A 27,859-nucleotide genomic window follows, 5' to 3' on the forward strand; every position below is an offset into this window, starting at 1 on the left:
TACACAACTCTGCTTGACAGAGACAAGAAATATTTAAAAATGACAAAGCACAGAAGCTGAGTTATATACCTATAATTCCTACGCTTCCACTGCTAACATTTACCACCCTACTCTGTAATTTCTGCTGAACGCCTCAGCTCTCACTGTTGGAAACCTGACTCTTCAAGCTGCAAAGAAAAGGTTATCACCTCAATTCACTCGTGGGCAAATTACTCAGACTGAGCTGTCAATCAATGGTCCACTCCAGCATCCAAGCTGATCTGTATCTATCATGGGCGTTTACTTGTCAGATTCTTACAAGCAAGCTGGAGCAGATAAATGCATTTAATGACAGCACCATGCCAATGACACATTTTCTGCAAATAATATTTGCATTATGCATTTACTGTTGGCAGAGCATCTGGAACACATCAAATGAAAACAATGACATATTTCTCTTTCTGAGCACAAGTTCCAGCAAAAAAGAAAACACAAGATCATAGGAAAACACTTTGGATGAGGAAGACTGGATGTACCTTTGCCTTTTCTTCCTGCTCCAGTTCTACCTTCTCTATTTCTTTCCATCCTACTTTATTACCTTTCTGCCTCTTGTTTTTGTGGAGGTTTGGGGGTTTGTTTGGTTGGTTGGTTGGTTTTCAGTTTCTTTTTGTGTGTTTTGTCTTGCTCCTGTTCTTCTCTTACTGTGGAAAAAATATATGTAAAGGAAGAGAAAAGCAGACGCGCTCCTATCTGGCTCCCATAGTTTCAGTGATTTATGATTTTTGAATATAAATAGCGATTGGAAATAATCAACAGATGGTTGGAAACATAAATATTCATGAATTCTGAATCCCTGTATTACTCTGTCATGTATTGTTTAGATGTAAAGAATACATGTTGTCTAATCACCACTTTTGAAAAAGAAAGCCAGCCGTCTCTTAAACTGTCCCATGTCTTACCAAGCATTGTTTTGGACAATGAACTATGGCATATGCCTGTATCATTTGAAAAGGTAACAAGAAGTAAAACCTGACAAACATCTTTATGGGCTTCTAATGCTCTCTGCTTGAAAAATCAAGCCAGCCCAAAATTTCACTTCAATGATAGGCAGGGATAAAATATGCTAAGTAATACTACAAACTAAATATTAATATCAACTTGCAACTCCACAACGTAAAGAAAATCAAGGACACTCAAAACAACACACCACTAAAGAAATGTGAAAGTAAGTATTTACACTTCTGCAGCATTAACATCTAGCAGCAATCTGTTTTATATAAGTAATAAGCTGCTGCCACCTTCTGAAAAAGAATCATCATGACTACAAATGTCATCTTCCTCACAAGCTCAAAGTAACATGAGATATGCATCCTGAAGCAAGAAAATTAAGCAAGAAAACAAGTTCTGCTCCAGCATCAATATAAAAAAAAATAAATCTCAGCACTCACACATTCTTTTGAGCAAAAGGCTACACTGAGGGTGATCTCAACACTTCCAAGCAAAAATGTTATCATGTCATCTTTATCCCAACTCACAAAAACACTTTGACATCTGTTAACTATCAAACAGTCAAAACTGCCACTGAAGCAAGCCAACAGTTCAGTTAGCTCTCTTTAGCCATACCCTTACCTCTTAGATGCCCACCTGCTTAATGAAGAGTCTTCTGTCCTTAGGAACACCTACCACCCACAGTTTCCCCATAATAAAACAACAGAAAGTCAACATTTCTCAGTTTCTCTAAGAACAACCTGTCTCTCCAGAGATGTTGTCACCACTGCTGGCAACCAGGGCTAGAACAACCTTTCAGGTAGGACTGGATACAACAAGGGCAGTGCCATGAGTGACCCTTTATGGGCTGTAAACAGGATCCTGCTAATCAACACTGGCTGTTGATACAGCTGTTCTTCAACAGCTGCACTGCTGACAGGCCAACCTGCTTCTAAGAATCATTTAACTAGTGTCTCATGATTTGGAGGAGGAAAAGCCACATCTAAGGTCCTACAATAGCAGAATATGATAGTAGATTTGTTTTGGAGGCATCTCAGTTATGACAGAAACATGCCCTAAAATAAACCCAAAAAAGGAGGAAAAGGATGTCTTAAAGTCATTCCTAATGTCACCTTTTTTTCATTCCCACTTATTCAAAATACTCTGCTATAATTTTTTGATGCAGCTATTAAGACTTCTCCAGTAATTCAAGAAAAGCATGAGTCTATGCTTAAAGATGCTTGGGAGAGACAAGCCAATATGGAAACACACAGCTACCACTTGGCCGCTTATTACAACTCCCCATACACAGTGCAAAGCCCATCACAATCTCTATATACTTACTGGCATATTTTGTTCCTTAATGCTAGCAGGCAGTTCTCAATGTGCCATTCCAGTGCTTCAAGGCTCCATCCATCTCATGAAAAAATGAGGCAGCAGTTTTGGGGTTTGCTGTTTTTCAGGGAGGTCATAAAGTTACCGTGTCAGAGCCTGCCTTAACTTCATGATAAAAGTAATAGCAAAGTAGTGGCATGTGTAAAATTGATGAGTTCAAACTGGAAGCACTTCTCTAAAACTCATTTAGCCTTTCCCTCAGAAACTTGCGTGAGGAGTTCTTCACCGCCCCCTTGGGTAACTAAGATCCCCTATGGGACTTCTTGCTAAACTGAAGGAGTCAAGACTCATTTTACTTGGGGCTTTTTTTTCTGAGACGAAACACTACATCCGTGACGGAGCCCTCCGCAAATTCTTTTCTGTGTGCTTCCCGGGGCTCACACAACCGTTAGTAGTTTCAGTGACCGCCTACTCCCGCTATTTGTATGAGTTACCGCGCTGCACGCAGCGCCTTACGAACGTGTACGCCCGGGGGCTGGCGCCGAGTGGGAAGTGACGTTCACGGAAGTTGCCTTACGCTTTGCCGCGGGAGCCACGTGCATTCACAGGACGCTTTTAGAGAAACCCGCTTCTTTGAGGCAGAGCGAACCGCACCGCCGGCACGGGGGCGGGAGAGAGCGAACCGCGCTGCAAACCTGTCCCTGAGCGCTTCGCGCCAGCATCCCCAGAGACCCCGGCAGCGCAAAGGCCAGGGCAGGGCCGAGAGAGGCGGGGCGGAGGGCGGGGCTAGGGGCGGGGCGGCCGCGCCCGGCGGAGCTGTCCAGGGCCCTGGGTGCTGAGCGGCACCGCGCCGGCTCGTGCAGCCGGGCGGGGCCGGCGCCTCCCCGCGCCGCGCTCGCGGGTGCCGGCGGGGGGAGTCGCTCCCGCCACAGCCGCTCCCCGCCTGCGCGCCGCTGCCGCCGCCGCCTGGGGCCATGGCGGCGCTGGTTCTGGTGCTGTTGGCGACGCTGGGCGGGCGGGCCGTGCTGCCGGGCGGGCGGTGCGCAGCGCCTCTGGCCGACCTGCGCTCTCAGATCTCGGGCGTGGAGTCGCTGCTAGAGGAGTTTCGCCGGCAGCTGCAGCAGGAGGAGCCGGGACCGCCGGCGGTGGCGGCAACGGAAGGCGGCTGGGAACGCTGCGGTGGTAGCAGCAGCTTCTCCGCCAGGCCCGACTCTATCATCCGCACCAAGGACTCCATCGCGGCAGGTGCCACCTTCCTGCGGGCCCCCGCCGCTGTGGCGGGCTGGCGGCAATGCCTGGACGCCTGCTGCGCCGAGCCGAGCTGCACGCTGGCCGTGGTGCAGGGGCCTGGCCGGCAGCGGGGAGCGGCTGAGCTGGGTTGCTATCTCTTCAACTGTACGCATCGCGGCCGTCCCGTCTGCCGCTTCGCCCCGCATCGCGGATACAGCACATACAGCCTCCGGCCCGCCGGTCTCTCCCCGCCGCCCGCCGCGCTGCCGGGTAAGGGCCGCCGAGGGCAATGGGGCGCGAGGCCCGGCCCAAGATGGCTTCGAGCGGGGAGGGCGGCGCCGGCTGGGGCCTCTTCGGGCCCGGGGAGCGGCGACCTCACGGCGGGAGGGAAATGGCGGCAGCCGGGCCTCGGCTCGGTGTCGGACAGCCCAGCGAGTCTGCTGCCCGCGGCTCCGCCATCTGACGCCCGCGCCGCAGGGAACAGTCCGTGCGACTTCCCCAGCTCCGGGAACGGGCGGAAGGGTCACGAGGCATTGCCCGCCCAGGGGGAGGACGAGGATCAGCGGGCAACGCTGTGCCCTTCGGCGGACCCCTTAAGCCGAGAGAGGGGGCGCAGCCATGCACGAGGGTGCGAGAGCCGTGCGGCGTGTCGGAGCTCGGGAACACCCGACCCTCACGCTCTGCTTGTGCAGAACCCTTGGAAGTGACTGTATCAGGCGGCCGGTGGCTGGGAGCCGGCCTGTGAGATGAGCGTGTTCCTACCAGCCCCACACCGGCCAGGTCCGGCCTGCGCGCATCGGGTTCCTCAGGTGACTTGGGGGTGCTGGGCACCGAGGGAAGTGTGCACCACTGGCACCAGTTATACCAGAACCTGGTGCAATAGCTTCAGAGCAAGCAGAGAGCCTTCTGCTTGGGTATGCTGTCCAGATGTTAGCACCTAAGTGGGTTTCCCCTTCACTTAATTTAAATTTTTTTCCTGATGAATAACTTCAGAGTTAGATTGAAGAAGATGAGGATATCTCACAAGCAGGCCAGAGGCAGCAGACACCATATACAGCTGCTTTTGTATTCTGGGGCACATCAAAAGCAGCAGTTTGTTCAACCCTGAAAACATATTTAAGAACAACAGAATCCAGAACAAGCAGCTGTAGATAAAAACAAGTCTGGATTCCTGAAGTTGGAGTCTGTTTCCTGGTATCTGATCCAAAGAACTTCCTCGCTTCCTGTTGCTAAATAGTTGCCCCTTAATTAGTTTTGTCTTACTTGCGTTATCCTCTATTGACAGCACTTGCCTAAATGTCATCTTCTTCATCTTCGTCAATGATTATGTCTCAGCTGATGTAAATTAGTCTCTGCATGCAATGCGAAGAAAACTTAGCGGTGGTATGAATGAAAACTGCCCAGATGGTGTCTGTTGTTACTGCTGCCTTGGCAAGGGTGACCTCAGTCTTGAGGTCTGTCCAATCCTGGCCATTTTGTGAGAATGCCAATGGGAATCCTTTGGGAATAAGAGCAGAGGCTCAATTTGTAGAGGAATTACAATGCTTACACATTTTTTTGCAAAGTTCATGGGCAGGTAAAACTATAGGGAGGAACTTAGGTCATTAAAGATGAGGCAAGCTTAAGGTACCAGAAAAACCCAAGGTATGATTTTGCCATTTTCAGCAGGGAAAGTGTTAGTTCCACAGTATTATTTATGTAGCCACTTTAGGGTGTTTGTGCTTTATACCTGTGTATGCACTTGCAAGATGAAAGCTTAATACTAGATTTTACATCAAAGTCACAATTAGACTTCTTTGAAAATCTTTGAAAATATTTTCAAATGCCCTTCATCATTTTCATTGCCTTAATTCCATTAAAACCTGGCCCTAAGGTAGAGTGCAGTTATGGCACCATATAAATAATGCTGTTGTAAATAATGCTGGTTAGGCCACACCTCGAGTACTGTGTCCAGTTCTGGGCCCCTCAGTTTAGGAAGGATGTTGACTTGCTGGAACGAGTCCAGAGAAGGGCAACGAAGTCGGTGAGGGGTTTGGAACACAAGCCCTATGAGGAGAGACTGAGGGAGCTGGGGTTGCTTATCCTGGAGAAGAGGAGACTCAGGGGTGACCTTATTACTCTCTACAGCTACCTGAAGGGAGGTTGTAGACAGGCAGAGGTTGGTATCTTCTCCCAGACAGCCAGTACCAGAACAAGAGGACACCGTCTCAGGCTGCGCCAGGGGAGGTTTAAGCTGGAGGTTAGGAGGAAGTTCTATACAGAGAGAGTGATTGCCCATTGGAATGGGCTGCCCGGGGAGGTGGTGGAGTCACCATCACTGGAGGTGTTCAGGAGGAGACTTGATGGGGTGCTTGGTGCCATGGTTTAGTTGTTTAGGTGGGTTGGATTGGTTGATGGGTTCGACACGATGATCTTGAAGGTCTCTTCCAACCTGGTTTATTCTATGTAATTCTATGTAATTCTATACTCTGCTTATTAGAGATCTTGAATTTCTTGATTTCCTCGAGTTCTTGAATTCTGGAATCCTTGAATGTCTTCCCTTTAGGGCAGCCTTTGTGACTATCAGCACTGAACTTGCAAGGTGAATTCAATTGCTAACCTACAGATTGCTCTGTGTCCTGTTGGGTTAATTTAAGGGTCCACCTTGTGAGTGATGGTGGTATAGGAAACAAGAGATTATGACTTCTTAATGCAATTACACTGGAGCTGAAGCAGAGCCATGAAGGAGAATGAAATTTTATTCAAACATCTGCCAGCCATGACATAGACCACGAGAGATGAAATTAAGATTGAATTATTTTGCTGTCTGATGTTAGGATAGCACTGCATTCTCGAGTTACATTGGGAAATTAATCTGGACCACAGTGCATCATCACAAGATGATGCAGGTGCATCTCTTTTCCCTTCTGACACCTCACAACTGAAGTTAAGAAATTTAGGAAAGAGCTTTTCATGTCAAGATTTGCTTTCACAAGGGGATTGTATTTTACCTGTTTATTTCATTTTTTTTTCAACTGAGTCTTCCACTGTTTTATTTTTGGTAATATAAACCCAAATTTATCCATAAACATAGTGCCCTCATAATTCCAAAATAGTTCTGAGCATAAGTATACGGTGATCCCTAGGGCATTGTAGTGTCATTTATGTTAAAGATCTTCAGTAAACCAAAACTGATGGCCTGTTTAATTCTGGGATCAATTAATGACAGATACATATTTCTCAGATCAAGTGTATCTCAGTATACTTCCAGCACAGTCATCAGTGGGATGGATTTTTGAGCTGGACCATTTCAGTGTAAACCACAGAATTGTTCCAACCTTCCTGTCATGGGCAGGGGCACTCTCCACTGGATTAGGTTGCCCAGAGCTACATCCAGCCTGGCCTTAAAAACACCCAGGGATGGGGCTTCTGCCACCTCCCTGGGCAACCTGTTTCAGTGTCTCATCACCCTCATGGTGAAGAACTTCCTGATGTCTAACCTAAATCTCCCCTCCTCTAGCTTGGATCCATTCCCCCTAGTCCTATCACTACCCAACAATCTAAAAGGTCCCTCACCAGCTTTCTTGTAGGCCCCCTTCAGATATTGGAAGGCCACAATAAGGTCTCCTGGGAGCCTTCTCCAAATTGAACAACCCCAACTCTGTCAGCCTCTGTCCAAGTCCTTCGTTTTACACCAAGCTTGTGCTGTTTCAGCTGTGCATTTACTTTGCCCTTCCAGGCAGTTTGTGTGGTGTTAACAATGAAACTCCATGTGTCTGTACTGAAAGAAGAGGTGATTGGTTTTGCCTTTGTTGGTCAAATTTTTTAATTATTGATGTAGAAAGAAAGAGAACCTGAGTGCCTCACCAGAAATGTCTGACTTTCCTCCTGTGCTAGTTACTAGTGGTGAGCAATGGGAGGATTCCACGTTGAGGTAAACCAATATCAAAGACATTCAGGAGTTGGCCACAGAATAACCTTTGATAACAAAGCCTTCATTCAGACAACTAGCTGGCAGCTTTGTTATCGGCAGGCCAGGTCTCTATAAAGGATGGAGGAAGCAGAATAAATTACACTTGTTGTATTCCTCCTTGCTCCCCCCAAAGAAATGTTACAGCCTTTGTTCTATAAAGTGGCCAGCTGCAGCTTCTCAGAGTGTTGATTTGGTATGTCGGTGTAATATTGATTATTTACATTCACCTGAAAGAAAAGTTAGAAGTTTAAAGATTCTGAACCTGATGTTTCTGCTAACGTGTGGCTACTCCTATGAGCAGTGATTGTGGGTGGCTCCTGAGTATGCCTCCTTGGTTTTTTTATGCTGACTTGTTAGAAGCATGTACGTCCCTCTCCTGGTCCAGGGGAGCTGGGTGTGTTTGTAGACCACTTCTAATGAGGTGCCATTGGGTGACGAATGAAAGCACAAACCCTATTGCTGTACAGCAATGCAATTCTGGAAATGCAGAGAGCAGAGAATCTCAGAAGTCCTCCCAGAAGTCCTTCATTGCTGCATTGTAGAACCCCCAGCATTACAGAGTCTCAGAGTCCCACTTACAGAAGTCCTGGAAGCCCTTAACAGATGAAACAGCTAACAGAAGTCCCAAGCATATCCCTGGCAGCATCCCTACACCAAAGCCCTAGCCAGAAGAAGTGGCAAACTAACAGAAGCAGAAGTCCCTAGCTGCCCTAAACCCCTCAAGCCATTCCTAACCCAAGTCCCTAACCCCCAGTAACTATTGCTCAGAGCGGCTGGTTTTATACTCTCTTATCAATCCCTTAACCAGTAAAGCCCAACCACACATATAAGCTAAAGTATTTTCCCAGTAAAAGGTGCCAGCTTCCAACTGAGCTGGTCTGGCAATTTTATGTTGGGGGAACTGTCAACCCACCAGAGGCAAGTCACAGAAATTCATGCCAGCTCTTTGCTAACTCTTATATTCCAAATAAAAATTGCCCTGGCACCATAACAATGGTGTTCCTTAACAATGAGCATTTTGCTTCTAAATGTTGCTTTTAAAACTTGAGCTGGTTTTGAGAATGGAGTGTGTACAAATTAGGCAAAGCATCCTGTGCCAGCTGGATGAGCAGGAGTTGTTTCACACTTTCTATTATTAGACCCTGTTATTTGTATGTTTTCCTAACTTAAGACATTTCCTTTGAAAATTTCTATGCCTTACCTACTACTGAGATAAACAAGAAATAAAAAAGTTTGCTGTTCAGTCAGTGGTAAAAGATTGTTCTGCTCCGATGAGCTCTGTGCCATTGAGCAAGTTCTTGAAACTGGAGAGGAGCATGTGCAAGGGAGAATCCCTACACTGGTGGGGTAGAGCTTTTTCTTTGCTTCTGCAGCTCTGCCCACACTGAGTGAAGTTACAGCCCTGTGTTCAGCAGATGCTTTTCTGAGCTTAGCATCAATATTTTTTATAAGATGTCCTTTCCAGAGGTTGAAGAACAGAAAGCACCCTGGCAGTTCAGGGTACCAGGACCATCCCATGCCCAGAGAGGGAATGAAACAATCAGGGAAATGCAGAAAGACACAATCCTGTGGCTAAAATAGTCAAATGCTGACTTGGGGATCTAGATTTTATCCCTCTTTTTTACCCTACACTGCCTGAAAGTTGCAGAGCAAATGACTTAAACAGGCCATGTCACTTGATGTGTTAGTCACTTGGGTGCTTTTAGTCTAACCTGAAAAACCTGTGGGCAAAAGTACTTAGTACTCACAATTTGAGTCATTAGGAATTGTACTTGGAATATAGCAAAATGCTAAAAATCCTAAATAGTCTGAAAATCAAGCTTTGAATGTCTTAAATTAGCCACTTAAAATCAGCAGTCATTTCTGATTATTTTTAATCATTATGTGCACTGCTTCACCAAGATGCCAGCTTATGTGAAATAAACCTTTCACTCTTAGAGTGTCATAATGATGTATCATACAAAGGGGCTAAAAGCCTATCAAGTTACACAAAGTGCTCTGGAAGGTGTGCAGGAACTGCCATCTGAATGTGTATGCAATTCATATTTAAATCCATTTTCCTTAATTCAGATTAAAAAGCTACACTGATGCTAACAATCCTGTTTGTCCTGCTACTGAAATGTATGTGCACAGCGAGAGCTTTCCTATGCTGTGTGATTCCAATGTTATTTCCTGAAGACATCGCTGAATGTGGAACAGTTAACTGAAATTTAAGCAGATAGTGCTTTGCTTAGCAAAATGTATGCTGATTAACGTGTCCTGTCTTCCAGGAAGCTGCACAGAGGTGAATCAATACCTTCAACAAGGAAAAAAAGAAGTTTGCTGTAAAGAAAATCACTCAGCTTTCCCTGATAAATAACTGGGCTTCTCTTTTTTGTGTTGAAGAAGAAGAAAATGACGAGCCTCCGCAGTGCAAGGCAGGACAAGATGTTGTGCTGCAGTCCCCTGTCGACTGGGTGCTTTTGGATGGCCGAGAAAGTTCAGATGACCATGGAATTGTGCAGTACGAGTGGACGCTGCTGCAAGGTGACTCATCGGTTGATATGAAGGTACACGTGCAGTCTTGCACAGGGCCAGTCTCTTGCAGATTGTCCTGTAGAGATAAAAAACCGGAATGTATTCAAATGGCTATGGCGAGCAGGCACCAAAATTAGGAGAGCTGCACAACTTCAGCATTTATTTTGCAAAAATAAAGAGCAGCCCAGGCTGGAAGGCACTTCGGTCCAACTTCTTGTGGGTTAAGGGGCCTAGGTGAGGTTATCTTTACTGTCCAGTGGTGGGGGCTATACTGTGCCCCTGGGGAGTTTGTTCCAGTGATTATTTCTAGTGATTTCTGTATTTCATCTCTATCCAGGATGGCATGAGACAGCCATCAGCAAACAAGTAGTTGCTATTTGTATTTCAGCTGTATTTCAACTCTGCTCTCTTTTGCCATGATTATGGTTGCTGACTTGGGTTTTGACTTCTGTGATGCATGTTAGAGATACATCAGTAATTCTGTTACTAAGAACAGTAAGTATTTTTACCAATAGTCTTCTGTATAGGCTTATGCACAAACTGCAAAGAAATGTATGATGTAGACCTTCTTTTAATTACATGCCTACAATTTGTGCTGCAATTTGGTTTCAACTTAACCATCAAGAAATTCTTCTTCCTGCCATGCTTCGTAAAATGCTCTAGGAGCAGCCACAAAGGAAAGAAAAAAATATCTCAAACCCATAGAGTCTACTCGCAGACTGTTCACAGCCCACAATATTTAGAGCATGCTGGGAGCTCCATGTAGAGCAGGAGGAATATCTAACAGGGAGAAAGTGTGGATCATAGACCTCACTGTTGCTGAGATGCTGCAAATAGATAGGAAGAGTTTAAACAGGACAAGACCAGCAATGGTAAACAGCCCAGAACGCCTAAGAGGTCCTTTGTGCAAGTGTATGTGACAGTTGCTGCTTATGTCTCTTCAGATTAGCAATATCAAAGGCAAAATACTAATAGGAGCAAAGTTACTCAAGGTGGGTAATGGTGGAACAAACCAGATTCACCTAACACAGACCCAGCTAAATGCCTTGAAACCTAAAATTGTTATCCATGGAAAAACACAAGTTTGCAACCGGCTATTACTTAGTCTTCTATAGGGCAGTATAGGTAGTAGCTGAATGTCACGGTTAGGAAACATATTGCTGGATCAATCCAAAGAAGAAAATAACTGCTCTGGGGATCATTAACTCCAGCTCAACCAAACTCAGTACACATACTCCTCACAGAAAACACAGCAGCCTGTTAAAAAATGTTAGTTAAGCATTAAGCAAGCCAGTGCTGAGTGGTTTTGAAAGTTCTGTGACTCAGACTTCTACTGAAAGTTCCACATCTTTGGAAAAGTGGCTAGAGTCAGACAGTTCTGAGTGACTTGAAGCTATATTGTGATTTGAAACTCATTATTTTATTGGTTTGAAAATTAAAAGGTCAAAATGTTAAACAGCATAATACATAGAGAAGACTTGAACAAAGCTTTAAGAATAATTGCTAGATATCATCTGGATAAAGGGGACATTTCATTAGCAGCAGTTGTTGAATCTGACCCTTGGCACCATTATTTTCCCTTAATAGCAATTAAATAATCTTTAAATTAATCCATGATGTAATAATATATCTGGAATGAGAGAAAAAGCAGAGGAAAATTTTAAAGTTGATGTTTTCACTTTAATTCAGAGTCACTCAAAATCATATATACACTTACACTTGCAAAATTCTCATTCATCTTTATATTTGTCTTTGATAATGAAAGCAAACCTGACACAGGTTCATGCTTCAATAAATATTTTTCTATTGTATTCAAATGAGCAGGGAGTTCACCTACAGATATACACAGTGAGGATTATCCATACTAATTTAATTTTTAGAGTTGAACCAGTAATTGTGATTTTTTTTTTTTTTATCCAGTCTGCAGTTGCTGTCTTTGGTGCTTTAGTTGCTGTCCTGAAGTTACTGGACTTCATGCCATTTATTTTTAGAAAAGGATAATGTGAACCCATAGCTACAAGGGAGAATGGGACTGTGTTTAAATAAGATAAAAGGCAGCTGTTGCATTTCACTAATGTATCAAAGAATAAACAGAAGGCAGAAGAAGGGCAAGGGCTGCTGTAAAGAGATCTTACTGTATTATAGAAAGAAGCCAGTGGATATGTTTTTTTTCTTCTGTTGTAACTGATTGTTGCTTCTTAGATAGTTTTCTTCACAGATTGCTACAACCTGGCTGTAGCTGTGGAAATTTACTGTCTAGTTTGAGCCAAGTGGTAAGAAGGTAGGTACAATCAGGCATTCTTCAGGGCAGGGTGGAGCTAAAAAAGAAAGCACAGAGGTCACCAGGAGAAGTGGCAGCATACTCAGATGTCAGTAGCATTTCTGTGGCTCTGCACTGAGAAGGGAGTTGGACTCCAAGGCTCATGAGTTTAAAATACCATGTTTGCTCTCTCAGCAGTCATGGTGAACAGCAGGAGGTGCTTTTCAAAGTGTATTTATTTCTGTAATACATTAAGGAATAAAATTCTAAGGGCTTATATTCTCTGTCAGGAGGTAATCAACAGCATGATCAGGTAACTGTGTGTATTCACATAAATAGAAAAGCAAAGAAACTTCAGTTAGAAAAGTCACTTACCAGAAGAGAAAAATGCATTTATCAATGCATCCTGCTATAAAGTTTGGGCTAGGACTCTATTACCGTATTTAGCAAAAATTCCTGTTCTCTTTGTGGCATGCAAAGCAATTTTACAGTATCACAGTATAACTAAGGTTGGAAGAGACCTCGAGGATCATCCAGTCCAACCTATCAACACAGACCTCATGACTAGACCATGGCACCAAGTGCCACATCCAATCTCCTCTTGAACGCCTCCAGGGACGGTGACTCCACCACCTCCCCGGGCAGCCCATTCCAATGACAAACAACTCACTCGGTGAAGAGCTTTCTCCTCACCTCGAGCCTAAACCTCCCCTGGCGCAGCTTGAGACTATGTCCCCTTGTTCTGGTGCTGGTTGCCTGGGAGAAGAGACCAACCCCTTCCTGGCTACAACCACCCTTCAGGTAGTTGTAGAGGGCAATGAGGTCTCCCCTGAGCCTCCTCTTCTCCAGGCTAAACAATCCCAGCTCCCTCAGCCTCTTCTCATAGGGCTTGTGTTCAAGGCCTCTCACCAGCCTTGTTGCCCTTCTCTGGACGTGTTCATAGTATCATAGTATCATAGTATCATTCAGGGTTGGAAGGGACCACAAGGATCATCTAGTTCCAACCTCCCTGCCATGGGCAGGGACACCCCACACTAGATCAGGCTGCCCAGAGCCTCATCCTGCCTGGTCTTAAACACCTCCAGGGATGGTGTTTCGATGTCCTTCTTAAACTGAGGGGCCCAGAACTGGACACAGGACTCAAGGTGTGGCCTAACCAATGCAGAGTACAGGGGCACAATGACTTCCCTGCTCCTGCTGGCCACACTATTCCTAATGCAGGCCAGGATGCCATTGGCCCTCTTGGCCACCTGGGCACACTGCTGGCTCATATTCAGGCGCTGTCGATCAGCACCCCCAGGTCCCTCTCTGTTTGGGAGCTCTCCAGTCACTCCAACCCCAAATAAACAAATAAGCAAACCAAATATCTTTATTGAGTTTTGATTTTAATGCTGAAGATAATCACAGAGGATTTTAACGTACCGTTCAATTACTTATAAAACCATGTGCTCCACTTGTGGAAATGCACTACATGTCCTATAAACCTGCAGCTCTTTTCTGTAGTTACTGAAGTATATGTTACTGAATTCTGAGGCAGCTGGACTGGTAATTGTTACAAGGTTAAAAATAGTTCACATATTTACAAATATTACACTTATTTTATACAAACTTCTAAGTAGCTGAGGAAATTACTATGACAAGAATCACATCATTATGAATGTGGAACATCGAAATATTGTGAGTAAAACACACCACTGCAGCCTTTAGACAGCACCTGGCCGCCACTTCTGTTCATATCAAGCAACAACTCTTAAGCAATTGAATTTTGCACAGTGACTAACTGACCATTTTGGTACCTGTTGTATCATAGAATAAGTGAATGGAACAAAACTGGAAGTGGGTAGATTCAGATTGGGTGATAGGAAGAAGTTTTTCACCATGAGGGTGGTGAGACACTGGAACAGGTTGCCCAGGGAGGTGGTGGAAGCCCCAGCCCCTGAACCATAAAGATCAAAAGGGAATAGTGGGGGTCCACACTCCTGGAGGGGTTTCAACGCCACGTAGATATGATGCTGAGGGACGTGGTTTAGTAGTGACCTGGCAGTGCTGGGTTAATGTCTGGGCTTGATCTTAAAGGTCTCTTCCAACCAAAGCAGTTCTATGGTTCTGTGTTAATACACATGCCTGAGTGGGCTGGCTAGACTTAAGAGAAGTATTTAATCTGCCTGAAAAGCATTGTGCAGAAACAAGCTCCCTGTTTGTTGACATACCTGGTTACCAATGTGGGGCTTTTTCTGTGTTTTTTTTAATTAGGTACCACAGCCAGGAACACTGAAACTGTCTCACATTCAAGAAGGCAGGTATATTTTCCAGCTGACTGTGACAGACACTGCAGGTCAGCGAAGCTCTGACAACATCTCTGTGACCATTCTGCCCATGGTTCACTCTGCAGTAGGTGAGAAAATGACTGGAGCTGTTGCCTGTGTGACACCCAGGGTATGGTTTTCAGAGCAAGTGCTGGGATGGAGGTAGAAATCTTGTTCTCTACTTATAGTGTTTTATTTTGCCCTTGTTCTTGAAATCATATTTCTTTCAGTTGTTGCTGCTTCAAAGTGAGGAAGCAAGCAATCATCACTTGTTAGAGCAGTAGTACTTTCAAGCATTTAAACATTCATCCTTGTGTTGCTATTAAGCACATAAAGGTGAAAGAATAAAATACAGCCACATGCGTCAGGCACATCACAGCAGATTGTTGTACAGTCAGATGGCACATGCAACATGACAGAGGGTGTGCTGTAGGGAAGACTCAGTTAATAGTATGTGTGAGGCACAGACAAATAATAATGCTGACCTGCATCCTTAGTATAAAATATGGGATGGCTTCTTGTTTTCAGGTGTTTAAGCTTTTCTGTGTAATGGTTGTTAGAGGAGCCTTATGTTACTGGGGAAGCTGAGACTGGAATTGACTCATCATTTTTAAACTTTGAGCTTAAGAAACATAAAAGAAACATAAAAAACATAAAAGGTCGAAAGTTACATTTCAGTGGCTGTCAGTTTTATACTCTTTACTGTATTAACTTCTAACTACATAGTAATTAGCAAGTTACTAAAGTGAAAGTCAGATAGCATTGTCTCTATGTTTAGCTGAACCAGTAATAATTTTGCTCTTGCCAGTGCAGTATCCTGTGTGAGATGATAGTCTCTGTGCCAGTGAAGTATGAAAAAGCCACAGTTATGAGTCTGCTTAGTAATGCCTGTATTCAAGTAAGAGATGATAGAATTATGTTCATTAATGCTTAATTCCAATCGAGCAGCCAGGGAGGTTTGCTGTTTTCTCTGTTTGCTGCTGTGGGTATCCTTGGCATCTTTTGCATGGAGCACACAGAGGATTTGCTGCCTTTTAATTTTTTTCTAATTCCCCAAGCAGCCTTGCAATTCAGCTGCTACTGCTGTAGTTGAAGGAGCACCCAGTGCCTGGCTGTGTGCAAGATCTGTGCTGTTGTTACTGTTGAAGTACAGGAGATGTGTTCTCTAAGTATGATTTTAGAGGTTTTAAACAGACACCTGTGTTTCTGCCATGCTTCTCATAGCATTGCACAGCTTTTTGGTACATAGCAGGACTGTGACTTCCTTACGCATCGATTTGCTGTTACAGCATTGACCAAACAGTGAATGTGATTCTGCTTTGCAGAGCAATGAATGAATTACACTGCTGTTGGAGAGACAAAGGCACAGGTGGAAACACTGGTGTCTGGGTTTAGCCCCTCTTTGGGGCTAAACCATAGCAGTTAGTCTGTAACCTGAGGACCCTTCCCTGGCAGAGAAGGGAAATTGGGAAAATCTGATTGGTTTCAACCAGATGGGCTTCAACCCCCAGGTTGAAATGAAAACACTTAATGAAACATCCTAATACCAATGCCAGCACAAAGTACACAAAATTATACTCAGACCAGCAAATGCACAGTGGTCAGAACAAACAAGAAAGCAGTTCTCAGGAGAAGCCAGGGCCCAAGCAGGAGACCTCCCCCTCCTCATCAGATTTCTTCTTTATACTGAGTGTGATGTTTAGGGTATGGAACACACCTGTGGGCCAACTCGGGTGAGCTCCTCTGGGTGACTCAAAACTGCTAACAGCCTGCAGACCAGGGCTGGCCTATGGTTCTGTCCTAGCAAAACCAAGACACAAGTGAGAATGGGTTTTAGGAAAGCTTTGAGTATGCAAAATTAAATGTGCAGGGATGTTCTCCATTGACAGGTGAATCTAAATATTAAAGCAAGCAGCAATCAGTTCTTTCTGGTGAAGGTAATGTGTAAGACCTTGTATGTTGTCCTGTTCTGTCACATGCTGTATTGAAGTCAACAGATTGTGGACGTAAATAGTTGATGAGCATTCTCTTAGCATTTTCATTAGGTTATAGAAAACATGCCATAAATGATCTCATGTAGTCCATATGTGTGCATGTAAATTAACACTGTCAGTTATACAGAATTCCTAGGCAGCAGGACTTACGTGTTGGAGAGATGCAGTTACAGCATAGAGGCTTAACTTAGTTATTTTCAGGATTGTCCTGGGTCTTTTAAGCCAGGGAAGTTCTGTCAGCTTAGGCCAGCAGAGTTTAAAGTGCTGTAGGGGTGCTGCACAAGATTTAAGGTACAACAGCCTCCAGGCTGAGTATTCCTGTCATCAAGAGATTGCAACAATAATGATGAGGGTGCCAGGAACAGCTATTAGTTAAATTAGCTTCTGTGTCAGTATAGCATCATACACCTGAGCCTGGCCTCTCTTCAGCTTTCTGCCTTAGTCATGGTCTTTCTTGACATAGCTTAGGTCTGCTCTTTCCTTGGTGCTTCAGATTTTAGTCAGCAGCTTAGTATGTACTGCTTGGATTTCTCTTTTTGGTAATTTGTGAATTGTTTCTCAACAGCCTGTGTTGGGGTCTGCTCTCGCTACCAGTTCATCTGCGATGATGGCTGCTGCATTGACATCACGTTTGCTTGCGATGGCGTGAGGCAGTGTCCTGATGGATCAGATGAAACTTTCTGCCAGAACTGTAAGAGCACTGGGCCACAGTGTAGATTGCAAAAGGGAAATGATGCAAGCAGCTCACAGGGCTCCCACCATAGAGCCTTGCATTGAAAATGTCACATGGAAAGGTTTAATGTCCGTATACAGCAGATGCTCAAAATCCCTTCAAAGCATATAAAAAATGTCAGAGGTCTCCAAATGACAGATTTTGTGTTAAGAGTTCTCAGCATTTAAGAGATAATTTCTTTACTTGCTTGATGATTATGGAAACAAGGTCTTGGTCTGAAAGAGTGTCTCAGAGGTACGCTTCAAATTGCAGTTACCCACCTTGCAAGAATCTTAAATGCTGGAAATGTGAGCACATGGGGGAGCCAGTTGACTCACCATCACTCTGTTCCTTTCATTAGTCGTCTTCTATATGTGCTAAGTAAACAAAAATCATTCAGAAGGTGAATTGGCCTGATGGCTAACCACTCTTTCAGTGGTGTTTCAGTTGCTGGATTTCACTGTAGAGTTTATGAGTGTACTCTTGGTTAACAGCTGATGGTGGGCAATTGGTAACTTGTCATGTATTTGGAATTCCAATGTCATCATATGCCTGAGCCTGTACTCTGACTCAAGGCCCACATAAGAGGGTCTTTCATCAGGACACTCCCATTCCCTTCACTTCTCTACAAAAATTATTTTTGTTTCTGTTAACACAGTCAGCCCAGGTCGGAAGACGGTGACACATGCAGCTCCTGGCAGTACCCAGCAAAGGACAGTAGGACTGACTGAAAACGTAGATGAAAACTTCTCTGCAGAAAACACCCTGAAAGCCACTGCCAGGAATCAGCCACTTCTCTCAGTGGATGAAGACATGTCTAACCAATCGTTTTCTCAGGGACCAAAGAAACAAATCACTGGTTTTGTGCCAGGTAAGGGCTGAAACAAATCAGTTTCAATAAGTCATTCTGTTTAAAGAAAGAAAATGTCTTGCACCTGAAGTTTATTTAAATTGTCTTTTGGTTCCTGGCTAGGAGTAAAAATTTGCAAATGTAAAAAATACAAAAGAGGCATGTAATGATTAAGTTACAAGTAAGTATTGCTTTTAATTGTCAAATCTGGTTCCTACCAGGTGCAAAAGGAAAGTTAAAATGTAGGAATGCTGGGAAAAGAATACGGGAACAAGATGTCAGCTAAACACAAATTCTGCCACAGGTTCAGCTGCATTAGCTGATAATACAAGACTCTAAATCTGTAGGGGAGTACCTTCAGGAGAACATAACAAAGTACTCCTCAGCTTGAGTGAGAATAACTAATTACTTTTTTTTTCCTTCCTGAAGTAGTATCTTTATTATGGGCACTTTTTTAGAGGTGTGTCTCCAGGGCAGGAGAAATCTTTCATCACTACAGAGAATACTCACTCTTTGGTAACACCTGACCCCAGGACTGCAGTAGCATTGTCCATAGTGGGTGCAAGTCTGTTGTGATTCAGCATGTAGTAGTGTCATATGCAGAGTTACCTTAGCTCCAGATGCTGCAATGAAATGTCTTTTAAGCTTCCTGCTAGTGAATTAAAATTATCTGAAATAGCAACTGAATGAAGGCAAACCTGCATGCACAGAGCCTAAACTGAGCACAAGACCTTCCACTTTTACTTCTTCATGGTTCAGGCTGATTCTTGCTCTTCAAGACACAGCTCTTTATAAACAGCTGTGCTGGGGTAACATAGCCAACTCTCACTTCCTCTCTATGCACAGAAGGGAGGGAAAGTAGCACAAAAAACCCCTCTGGGTTGAGATAAAAGAGTTTAACGAGATGGTAAGATGCACAATTACCTTAGCCTATTTGCAGAAAAGCACAGCAAAATGCAGAAGCAGCAGCAGAAGCCAATGACCTCCTCCAGCCCCAGCCCACAGCCTGCCCAGCAGGAGAAAACTACCCTAAACCCAGAAACCAGAAGCAGCAACCAGAACAGGAAGCCTCTTGTGTTGCAGTCTGAACTGCAAGCCCTGTGATGCTTTGCTCCAGCCAGCACTTTGAGATTGGCATGACAGCAGCATAGTATTGAATATCAGCAACAGATTCAACTCCACACGTGACAGCAGCTTTATTTTCATGTTACAACAGAGCAGTGCTGAGTGCCCTCTGCTGCTGGCTCTTGTAAAGGTACTGCCCTGGCTGGCACTTGGATGTTTCTTCAGATGCTTGTACTTAATCTGTAGGCAGCACAAAGGGAATGAAAACATTCTTCAAGAATTTGACTACCTCACTGAATGTGTAGTAACTGACAGCAAAATTCTCTCTTGAATGTTTCTGTCTTTTCTGGCAGCATAGATGGTTTTGGTGCTCTGTATTAGAATGGCTTAAAATTCTGCAGTCTGCTCTAGACACTTCTCACTTGCAAAGTCCTGATTGACATCTGACATGGGGCCACCCAAACTAAGCATGGAATTGCCAAAGGGCATTGCAGGGTCCAGTGGAAAGTCAGCTGCTAAGTAGGACTTAAAAACATCAGGCTCTTGAGTCCAGAAGTAAAACCAAAATTGAGGTCACCAAGTTCAGCAGCTTGTAATCAGAGCCTGTAATGGGAAGTGCGTGGCACTCGTACAGCGATTTTCTGAGCTTACCCATTTTAGTGACTTGTGCCATCTTTGCTCTCACAGCAGTCTTTTGCACAGCAACAAAGCAAAAATACCATTGTAAAACTACAAATGTGTGATGGGGCTTCAGTGATCAGTGTACTACCAGGTGTTGCAGTCTTTTTAAATAGGCAGTACTGCCAGCTGACCATGTCTGGTTTCAGTTCTTGTGGGTTTATTCAGTGAAGTTCAAAGTACTTAAATGAAGAAGAGCAAACAACTCAGTGTGTTTTTAAATTGCTAGATGTGTTTTTGAGGAGAGGTAAGCAGCAGTGGACAGAAATCAGATCAGCAGCCTCAGTTAAGCAGCTTCCCTGGCAGAAATCCTGCTGGTGCCAAAGCAGAACCCATGCCTCCAAGTCACATTGTAAAGGTCTTTGTTGGACCAAGACAATAACGTTGTTTGATGGCCTAAGAGTTGACTTAGCAAGCACTCAGGCTTTTGGTGTACTATTATAAATACATTTCAAAAATAGGCTTTAATGATTTTGACATCAGCTTGATGAAAAGCTGTCTAATTCAGATACATTTTAAGGGATACGGCCTTACAGCGATAGCACAGGTTCCAGCTCTTCACTTCTGAGCACTCCATTCAGGGCTACATTTGTCTTATTTCTTAGCTGGCATTTGCAGATCATCAGGGAAATAGAAACAAGGAAGAGAAAATTGAGGGTTTTAGATACAATGATTGCAAGGCAGAGTAAGAGGTGTAAATATTGAGGGTAATTTAACCACCAGAGACAGCATATAGTACACTTTAGGTGGCTACTAGAGGTGATGCTTGATACAGAAGCCTTCATCTGACTTTTAAAGAACAGAAGTTATTCCCAAGGAATTGTAGGACTAGGGAGTTGCTTTGGGTTTTTTTGTTGTTGTTGGGGTGGGGTTTTTTTGCATTTGTTTTTATTAAAGTGCAAATAAAGACAGGGCCCTCCTGCTTCTCACCTCCCCATAAAGCAGCTTTCACCTCTTAAGAATCCAATAAAGATGTCCAGTAAAGTGACTTCCTTGTCAAGGATCACCATACTTGCCTCTTCTCCATTTCAAAAGGAGCTGGGTTAAGCTGTAATGTTTGGGCTGTAGGATAGTTCCATACAGCAGGAACATGAACTTTCTACCTATGAAGGTAATACCAGGGGAAATTTGTCCCAGAATCCATTTCCTCCTAATAGCTTCTCTGTGCCCTGTTTTCCTTAACATGATTTCATTAGGCCAGTAGCCTCTCATGTTTGGCTCTGACTTTGTACAGGCTTTTAAAGATTTACACTTAAGTATGAAAACCTGAAAATATGCAGGCCCAAGGTAAAGACTGTTTAAAACTTCTACCTGACCTAGCAGGGGATCTATTCACAGTAAAGAGGAAGAGAAAAAGACAAACCAAAACCAAACCCGGAAGTCAGTGATTGTTGACAGTAGGTGAATCTTGTCCTGCACTACTGCTTTTGTGGTAGGTTTTCTCTACAGCAGAGCGACTCCATGGGAACACGAAGTCCAACTTAGAGATAACCTTCTTAGGCACTCAGGGCATGGAATCTTCAGTAACAGACTTAGGGTTTTACTTTTGCCCAAGCTAGAAGGCCAAACATTTTCTTCCGTAGTTGGGAGCGGATGCAGGAAGAGGCATTTGATTCTCACTTTGCAGACATGCCTCCACAGTGAAGTAATGCAGACCACATTTCCTCCAAAGTGCCAGTGCAGCATTTCTGCATGGCTGCCTCTGTGAAGTGCCCCAGTGTCCTTTTCCAGGGGAGCTCTCAAGCCCAGCTGCGTATTCTGGCACTGCTGCACTTGTAAGCGAATATTACAGAGAGTTGCAGCAAGCACACTGGAGTGAGGAGTGGGTTGGTTTCTAAGCAGCAATAGCCAGTCTAACAAACACGGTCATACAGATGGGTTGAGTTCACAAGCAGCCTGAAGATTTGAACTCCCCAGCATAGCCAACTCAAGTGTATAAATCACCATAACAGCTTTGCATTCCCCAGGCACAGTCTTTGCCTCTCGAGGCAGCCCATGCCAGCTGTTGTGCAGTACTGTTCAGGGCTGGGATTACAATGTTTGACTGAGCGCCCAAGCCTTAGTCATGTTTTTACTGTGAAGGCATCAACAGCAGTAGCCATAACCTAGATCTCTAATTTAGGGTAGCTGGAACAGGGCTATAAATTGCAATTTCCTAGGAACAGACTAAATGAAGAGAAAGTTAAAACAAAACAAACCCCACATAACATGCTTTATGTGAGGCTCCCTAAACTGGTTTAGGGAAATCTATTTTCTAGATGATAACAGATAAGATGTTGAGCAGTACTGACTCAGATAGTCCCTTCAGTCCCATAAGAACAGCCAGAAGTCTTCACAAAACCCTGCAATCCTCTATTGATAGGATTCTGTTAGCCTACCCTTTAAAATTTACCCACTAAACTTCTTTCCATAGTCAGATAAATGTGCCAGTGGCTTTACAAGGAGTCACTTTATACTTGAATGGGAAATACATTCATAAAACAGGCAGTGAGATGTAGCCTTGTCATACAGGCTGAAGCAGCTCTAAACCAGCCAATGTCTCTTGAGCCTTTCCAAACAAAATTTCATTTCACTTAGGGATGACAGAAGCAGCAAACAACTGCCGGGTTTGGTTTCATTTACATCCAGCTTACTTTGCACAGCTGTGATATTAGAGAGGTACCTTTAAAGCCAGGACAGTTTACACTGAGGATTTCCTTAAGTCCCTTTTACATACATAATAGTTGGACTTGATGATCTCTGAGGTCTTTTCTAACCTTATTGATTCTATGATTCTGTGATTCTATGACACCAGAACAACAAAAGGGTAAGAAGGAGGAACCAGGGAACTACAGGCCAGTCAGTCTCACCTCTGTGCCTGGAAAGATCATGGAGCAGATCCTCCTGGAGTCACTACTCGCTCAAAAGAATAGTGAAGAGGTGATTGGGAACAGTCAGCATGGCTTTGCCAAGGGCAAATCCTGCCTGACCAACCTGGTTGCCTTCTATGAGCAGGTGACAAAATTAATAGATGAGGGGCAAGCAACTGATGTCATTTACCTGGACCTGAGCAAAGCCTTCGACACTGTCCTGCTCCACATCTTGGTCTCCAAACTGGTGACACATGGGTTTGATGGGTGGACCACTAGATGGATAAGGAACTGGCTTGATGGCCGCACCCAAAGAGTGGCTGTCAATGGCTCCATGTCCCAGTGGAGGCCAGGGACAAGTGGAGTCCCTCAGGGATCAGTCCTGGGACCTGTCTTATTCAACATCTTTGTGGGTGACATGGACAGTGGCATTGAGTGCACCCTCAGCAAGTTTGCTGATGACACCAAGCTGTGTGGTGCAGCAGACACGCTGGAGGGAAGGGAGACCATCTAGAGGGACCTTGACAGGCTGGAGAGGTGGGCACAAGCCAACCTCATGAAGTTCAATAAGAGCAAGTGCAGGGTCCTGCATCTGGGTCAAGGCAATCCCAGGCACAAATACAGGCTGGGCAGTGACTGGCTGGAAAGTAGCCCTGAGGAGAGAGACTTGGGGGTGCTGGTGGACAAGAAGCTCAACATGAGCTCTCAGTGTGCACTTGCAGCCCGCAAAGCCAATCAGATCCTGGGCTGCATCAGGAGAAGTGTGGCCAGCAGGTCGAGGGAGGTGATCCTCCCCCTCTACTCAGCCCTGGTGAGACCCCACCTGGAGTACTGTGTCCAGTTCTGGAGCCCCTATTACAAGAGGGATGTGGAGGTGCTGGAACGTGTCCAGAGAAGGGCCACAAGGATGATCAGAGGGCTGGAGCACCTCTCCTATGAGGACAGACTGAAGGAGTTGGGGCTGTTCAGTCTGCAGAAGAGAAGGCTCCGAGGTGACCTAATTTTCGCCTTCCAGTATCTGAAGGGGGCCTACAGGAAGGCTGGGGAAGGACTTCTCGGAATCTCAGGTAGTGATAGGACTAGGGGGAATGGAATGAAGCTGGAGGTGGGGAGATTCAGGCTAGATGTGAGGAGGAGGTTCTTCACCATGAGAGTGGTGAGACCCTGGAATGGGTTGTCCAGGGAGGTGGTCGAGGCCCCGTCCCTGGGGGTGTTTAAGAGCAGGCTGGATGAGGCTCTGGCCAAGGGACTCCCATGGCAGGGGTGTTGGAACTAGATGATCCTTGTGGTCCCTTCCAACCCTGAATGAAACTATGAAACTATGAAACTTCAGAGCCCAAAAGAGAAGCCAAGAGCTGCAGTTTGTTTCTCAGGCATTTCCTAGTAGGTGAAGTTAGTGTTTGTGCATCTCTGGCCAGAATGTCAGAGCAATAAAGCCAGAGCTAGGCAAGCTGTGTTGTGCCTTAGAGTGGGGACATCAGCTCAAACTTCTTGCCAGTATCAATGAAACAATTTAAGATTTAATTAAAAGTGGTGTATTTGCTGCTACCACTCACAGAGGCAGGCAGCTCTTTGGAGCTGTTGGTGACCATTGTACAGGGCAGGTGTTCCAAGGTAATTGACTTAAACACTGCCTTAACACCCATTACTATATGTAATTCCAATTACAGTGTTTCATTCTTATTTTGGAGGTCTTTTACCATAGTGTGTTTCCACTAGCATTGTAATAGTTCTGACAGCTGGCAGCAGAGGTATCACAGCACAGTCAAAGTGCCCTTCATATTAATCACTAAAAATACAACTACAGTGATTACATTTACAGATGTGGGTGTAGTTCTGATTCTTGTGAGGCTGTGTTGGTGGATTAGGCTGTCACTGTGGCATCAAGCATCCCCATAGCTATCTGTGTAGGACTTCAGTGGGAGGGCAGGAGGAGGGAGTCCCAGCTGAGTTACTTTTTGCTCCTGTGAAACAGAACTGCAGCCACCTGCACTTCCAAGATGAACATTTCTTGGCAGCAAGCTAGGTGTTGTCTTTTCTTGAGCAGTTACAGTACTTCACTGTACCTTCTGCACTACAGAAAACTGAAGTGACTCCAAGCTGTCCTCTTTGAAATGTTTTCTCCAAATATGTGAGTTCTGCATGTTTGTGTCAGGTAACAGGCAAAACTGAGGTAGTGTGTGCAGCCAGCTTACATTTCCTGCTTTACAGGTTCCAAGTGTGGATAAACAACATAATGTGAAATGGCCTCATTTTCACCTCTAGGCCAGCTGCTGGGATAATGTTTTAGCTCAAATTGATCTATGTCCCATTATCAAAGTCTGTAAAGCAGAATTCGTATCCCTCTTTTTTTCACTGGACACTTACCTGCTTGGGTTTGGTTAAGATGCATCGTGGTTCATGATGCAAAATGAAATTTTGCGTTTCAGCTTTAGTTTCACAGTATTCCAAAAACTCCAGCTCATAGCATAAGAGACAGGAGTTCTTAAACAGTTCAGCATTTCCCCTCAATTTAAGTATTTTCATGTTACTAAATTCTAGTGTCCTGTGGTAAGACTCCAAGTCACTGAATTCCAATATTCATTTACTTTGCTTGACTCTGCAGATAACAGTTCCTCAGGGAAAAGAACTGATGATAAAAATGGGAATGGCATAATTGTGCCAAAGAGAAATCAGCTTGGAGGTGGTCATCCAGTCCCAGAAACAGGTAAGACCAACCATGTGAAGTCATTTTGAATTACGTTAGTCTTTCATTCAGGTGCTATAGGTCCAGCTCCTATAGTCGAGTACTAATGCTCTTCCCTATTCTGAACGGTTCCTAACTTCTATGATTAGACAGTTCAGTTCTACAGCCTGAGATGCTCCAAATATCAGCACCTAAGTGACAGATCAGATGTTTTTTTGAACAAAAATTACAGGTTTTCTCTACTGCTTTCTCACTGTATTAAATAAAGTATAATTTCTCTTAACCTCATTGTAGGTGCTGTGTTACCCTTAGCCTTAGGCTTGGCCATCACTGCTTTACTGCTGCTTATGGTTGCCTGCAGACTGCGTTTAGTGAGACAGAAGCTTAAAAAAGCTCGACCCATTACATCTGAAGAGTCTGATTACCTCATCAATGGGATGTATCTCTAACAATTGGATTTATGTCACTTGTTTTCTTCTCTTCTGTGTCCATGAACCTCTGCTTCCATAAAAGGACCAAAACCTTTAGTTAAATTTCAAGTGTAGAAGCAGCCTACAAGATGAGGAGCATGTTCTTCCCCTTTAGTGAATAAAATAAAAAAGTGGGTAGATGCCCATGCTCAGAAAATAGGAAATGTTCAGGCTCCAGAGAGTAGCACCAGGTGGCTGTTCTGCAGAAGACACAGCGAGGTGGGGACACCCCGAACTGGATGCAGGGTGCCTTTGCCCTGGATGCAGCAGTCATGGTGCTAGCCATGACAGAGCATGCCCCAGGGCCAGGGCACCAGAACAACCAAGGCCCAGCAGCCCCAGCTGTGCTGGCCAAGGTATGGTGGGGAGCCTGTGCCACCCTGCTCTTCTCAGTGCTGCCAGCTGAGTGCTGTGCTCTGGGGATGGAGGTGCTCCAGAGCAAAACGTTACTGCCCCATCCAGCAGAGACTGATTTGTGTACTTTCCACCTGATGCCCTGAGAGTATTTTCATTAAGGAATTTGTCTTGCTTTGTTAATTAAAAGCAACTGCTATCTAAGCACCAGCTTTTGTAAGGGAATTTGAGATTCAAGGAACAAAGCATCCTTTTTTTCATTTGCAGTTTAAACCCTTGTGCAGCAAACAGTCATGCTTACTAAATGCCAAAATGAAAAAAATCCAAGTCCTCAACGGATGAGATTGGACTTAGCAGTGCTCAACAGCAGTCACATGTGATCCCAGAGCTATGTGTCTCCCCAGAGCTCAGGGTTTGTTCAGCCTTTTCCTTCCCTTGCTTGACACCCTCTGCGGTGTGAGAGCGGCACACAGCAGCTTTTACCTGAGATGCCAGAGTGTAGGATTCCTCATGGTTATCCCATAGCTCCCTGCAAAGCTCCAAAGCTTCAGCAACCTGCCCTCACTCCAGTAAAATTCTCATAGAATTAGAGCAAGTAATTGCTATGTGCGAGTGAACTTCATCTGTGTTAAGTCAAATGTGTACAGTGCGTGTTCTGTATACACACCTCCCCTGCTGTCCATCTTGTTTGGCCATCCGACAATGTCCCATTCCTCACTGGTCCCAATAAAAGGAGAGGCAAATGAGGCACGCGTCTTTTGTATGTCGTCTTTTGTACCGCAGTAACTTCCAGTCGGCCAGAGCATTGCCGTGCTCTACAGACAGTCCGAGTTGCTGGGTCTTGATTACTTTATGTAACATAGCTCCAATAAAGCTATTTTATTCTTAGTTTTCTTGCATTGACTTTATTTTCAGCTACCAGCTACGTTTTGTGCTACGAGACCATAGTGGCAAAGCAGACAGAAGTACTTTTCTCCTGTCTGGGAAATAGCATTAAAAGAAGCTGGAATGTGTATGGTGGGGGAAGTTGTTGAGATACATTGTTGTAGGAAGACTGAAAAGAGCAGGGTGTCTACCTGCCCAAATACAATCTTCCAGGAAAGGTGCACTGACCCTCTGGTTGGGGTATTATTTCGCATCACTGAAAATTTGTCACTTTGCTTCGTTTGGGGGGTTAATTAAGCACCTAATTCTCCTTCACCACCTTACCACAGCAGCAGAAAATGTGCTTATAGTGCTAATACTGAAACCCACTATTACTCCAGAATTTTGGTTCTCCATCAGAAGAACAAAAGGTTTGGTTTTGTTCTCCTGCAGGACAACAGCAAGATCCCACATGAAGCACAAGCCAGCCAGTACAATCATGGTGCAAGAAGCTGCTCAGCATTCCAGTTGCTTTACCTGAGAGCAGGCTTTGTTGCTGAGCTGACCTGAGTGGAATCAAGCTTCATGCATTTCACACACAACAGCCAAGAATAAACAAACACTTCAAAACACAGCTGAAGCAAGAGCAGCAGGCAGCAAGCCTAGTAGCACAGGTGCCTGTCTATTGCTATGTTACAGTTGCCACAGTCCTGCCAGGGACTCTTCTAGGAGGGTACACTGTGACAGTTGATGCTGCTGTAACAGACCACC

At 44.6% G+C, this 27,859-nt stretch overlaps 1 protein-coding gene across 2 annotated transcripts; it reads left to right on the forward strand.

Moving 5' to 3' along the window:
- Nucleotides 1–3,244: 3,244 nt before the first annotated feature.
- On the forward strand, nt 3,245–27,702 carry LRP11 (LDL receptor related protein 11). Of its 2 annotated transcripts, none has more exons than XM_068152019.1 (7): nt 3,245–3,801; nt 9,869–10,032; nt 14,514–14,655; nt 17,126–17,251; nt 17,931–18,143; nt 25,320–25,421; nt 27,542–27,702. In XM_068152019.1, exons 1-7 carry the CDS (start codon nt 3,276–3,278, stop codon nt 27,562–27,564), a joined length of 1,296 nt encoding a protein of 431 aa, XP_068008120.1. In that variant the 5' UTR covers nt 3,245–3,275; the 3' UTR covers nt 27,565–27,702. The 2 variants fall into 2 exon arrangements, with proteins under 2 accessions (XP_068008120.1, XP_068008112.1); XM_068152011.1 differs by lacking the exon at nt 27,542–27,702 and adding an exon at nt 25,695–27,112.
- The last annotated feature ends 157 nt before the right edge of the window (nt 27,703–27,859 follow it).

Source organism: Melanerpes formicivorus, unplaced genomic scaffold (assembly GCF_026170545.1).
Source record: "Melanerpes formicivorus ecotype bairdi unplaced genomic scaffold, bMelFor1.0.p_v2 SCAF_2, whole genome shotgun sequence".
Lineage (NCBI taxonomy): Eukaryota > Metazoa > Chordata > Aves > Piciformes > Picidae > Melanerpes > Melanerpes formicivorus.

Bases quoted from the DNA above. Each gene is read 5' to 3' on its own strand.
- LRP11 (XM_068152011.1), top strand. From the start codon at position 3,276: ATGGCGGCGCTGGTTCTGGTGCTGTTGGCGACGCTGGGCGGGCGGGCC. The intron at 10,033-14,513 runs GTACACGTGCAG...TTTTTTAATTAG, and splicing joins ACTCATCGGTTGATATGAAG to GTACCACAGCCAGGAACACT. The intron at 25,422-25,694 runs GTAAGACCAACC...ACCTCATTGTAG, and splicing joins TCATCCAGTCCCAGAAACAG to GTGCTGTGTTACCCTTAGCC.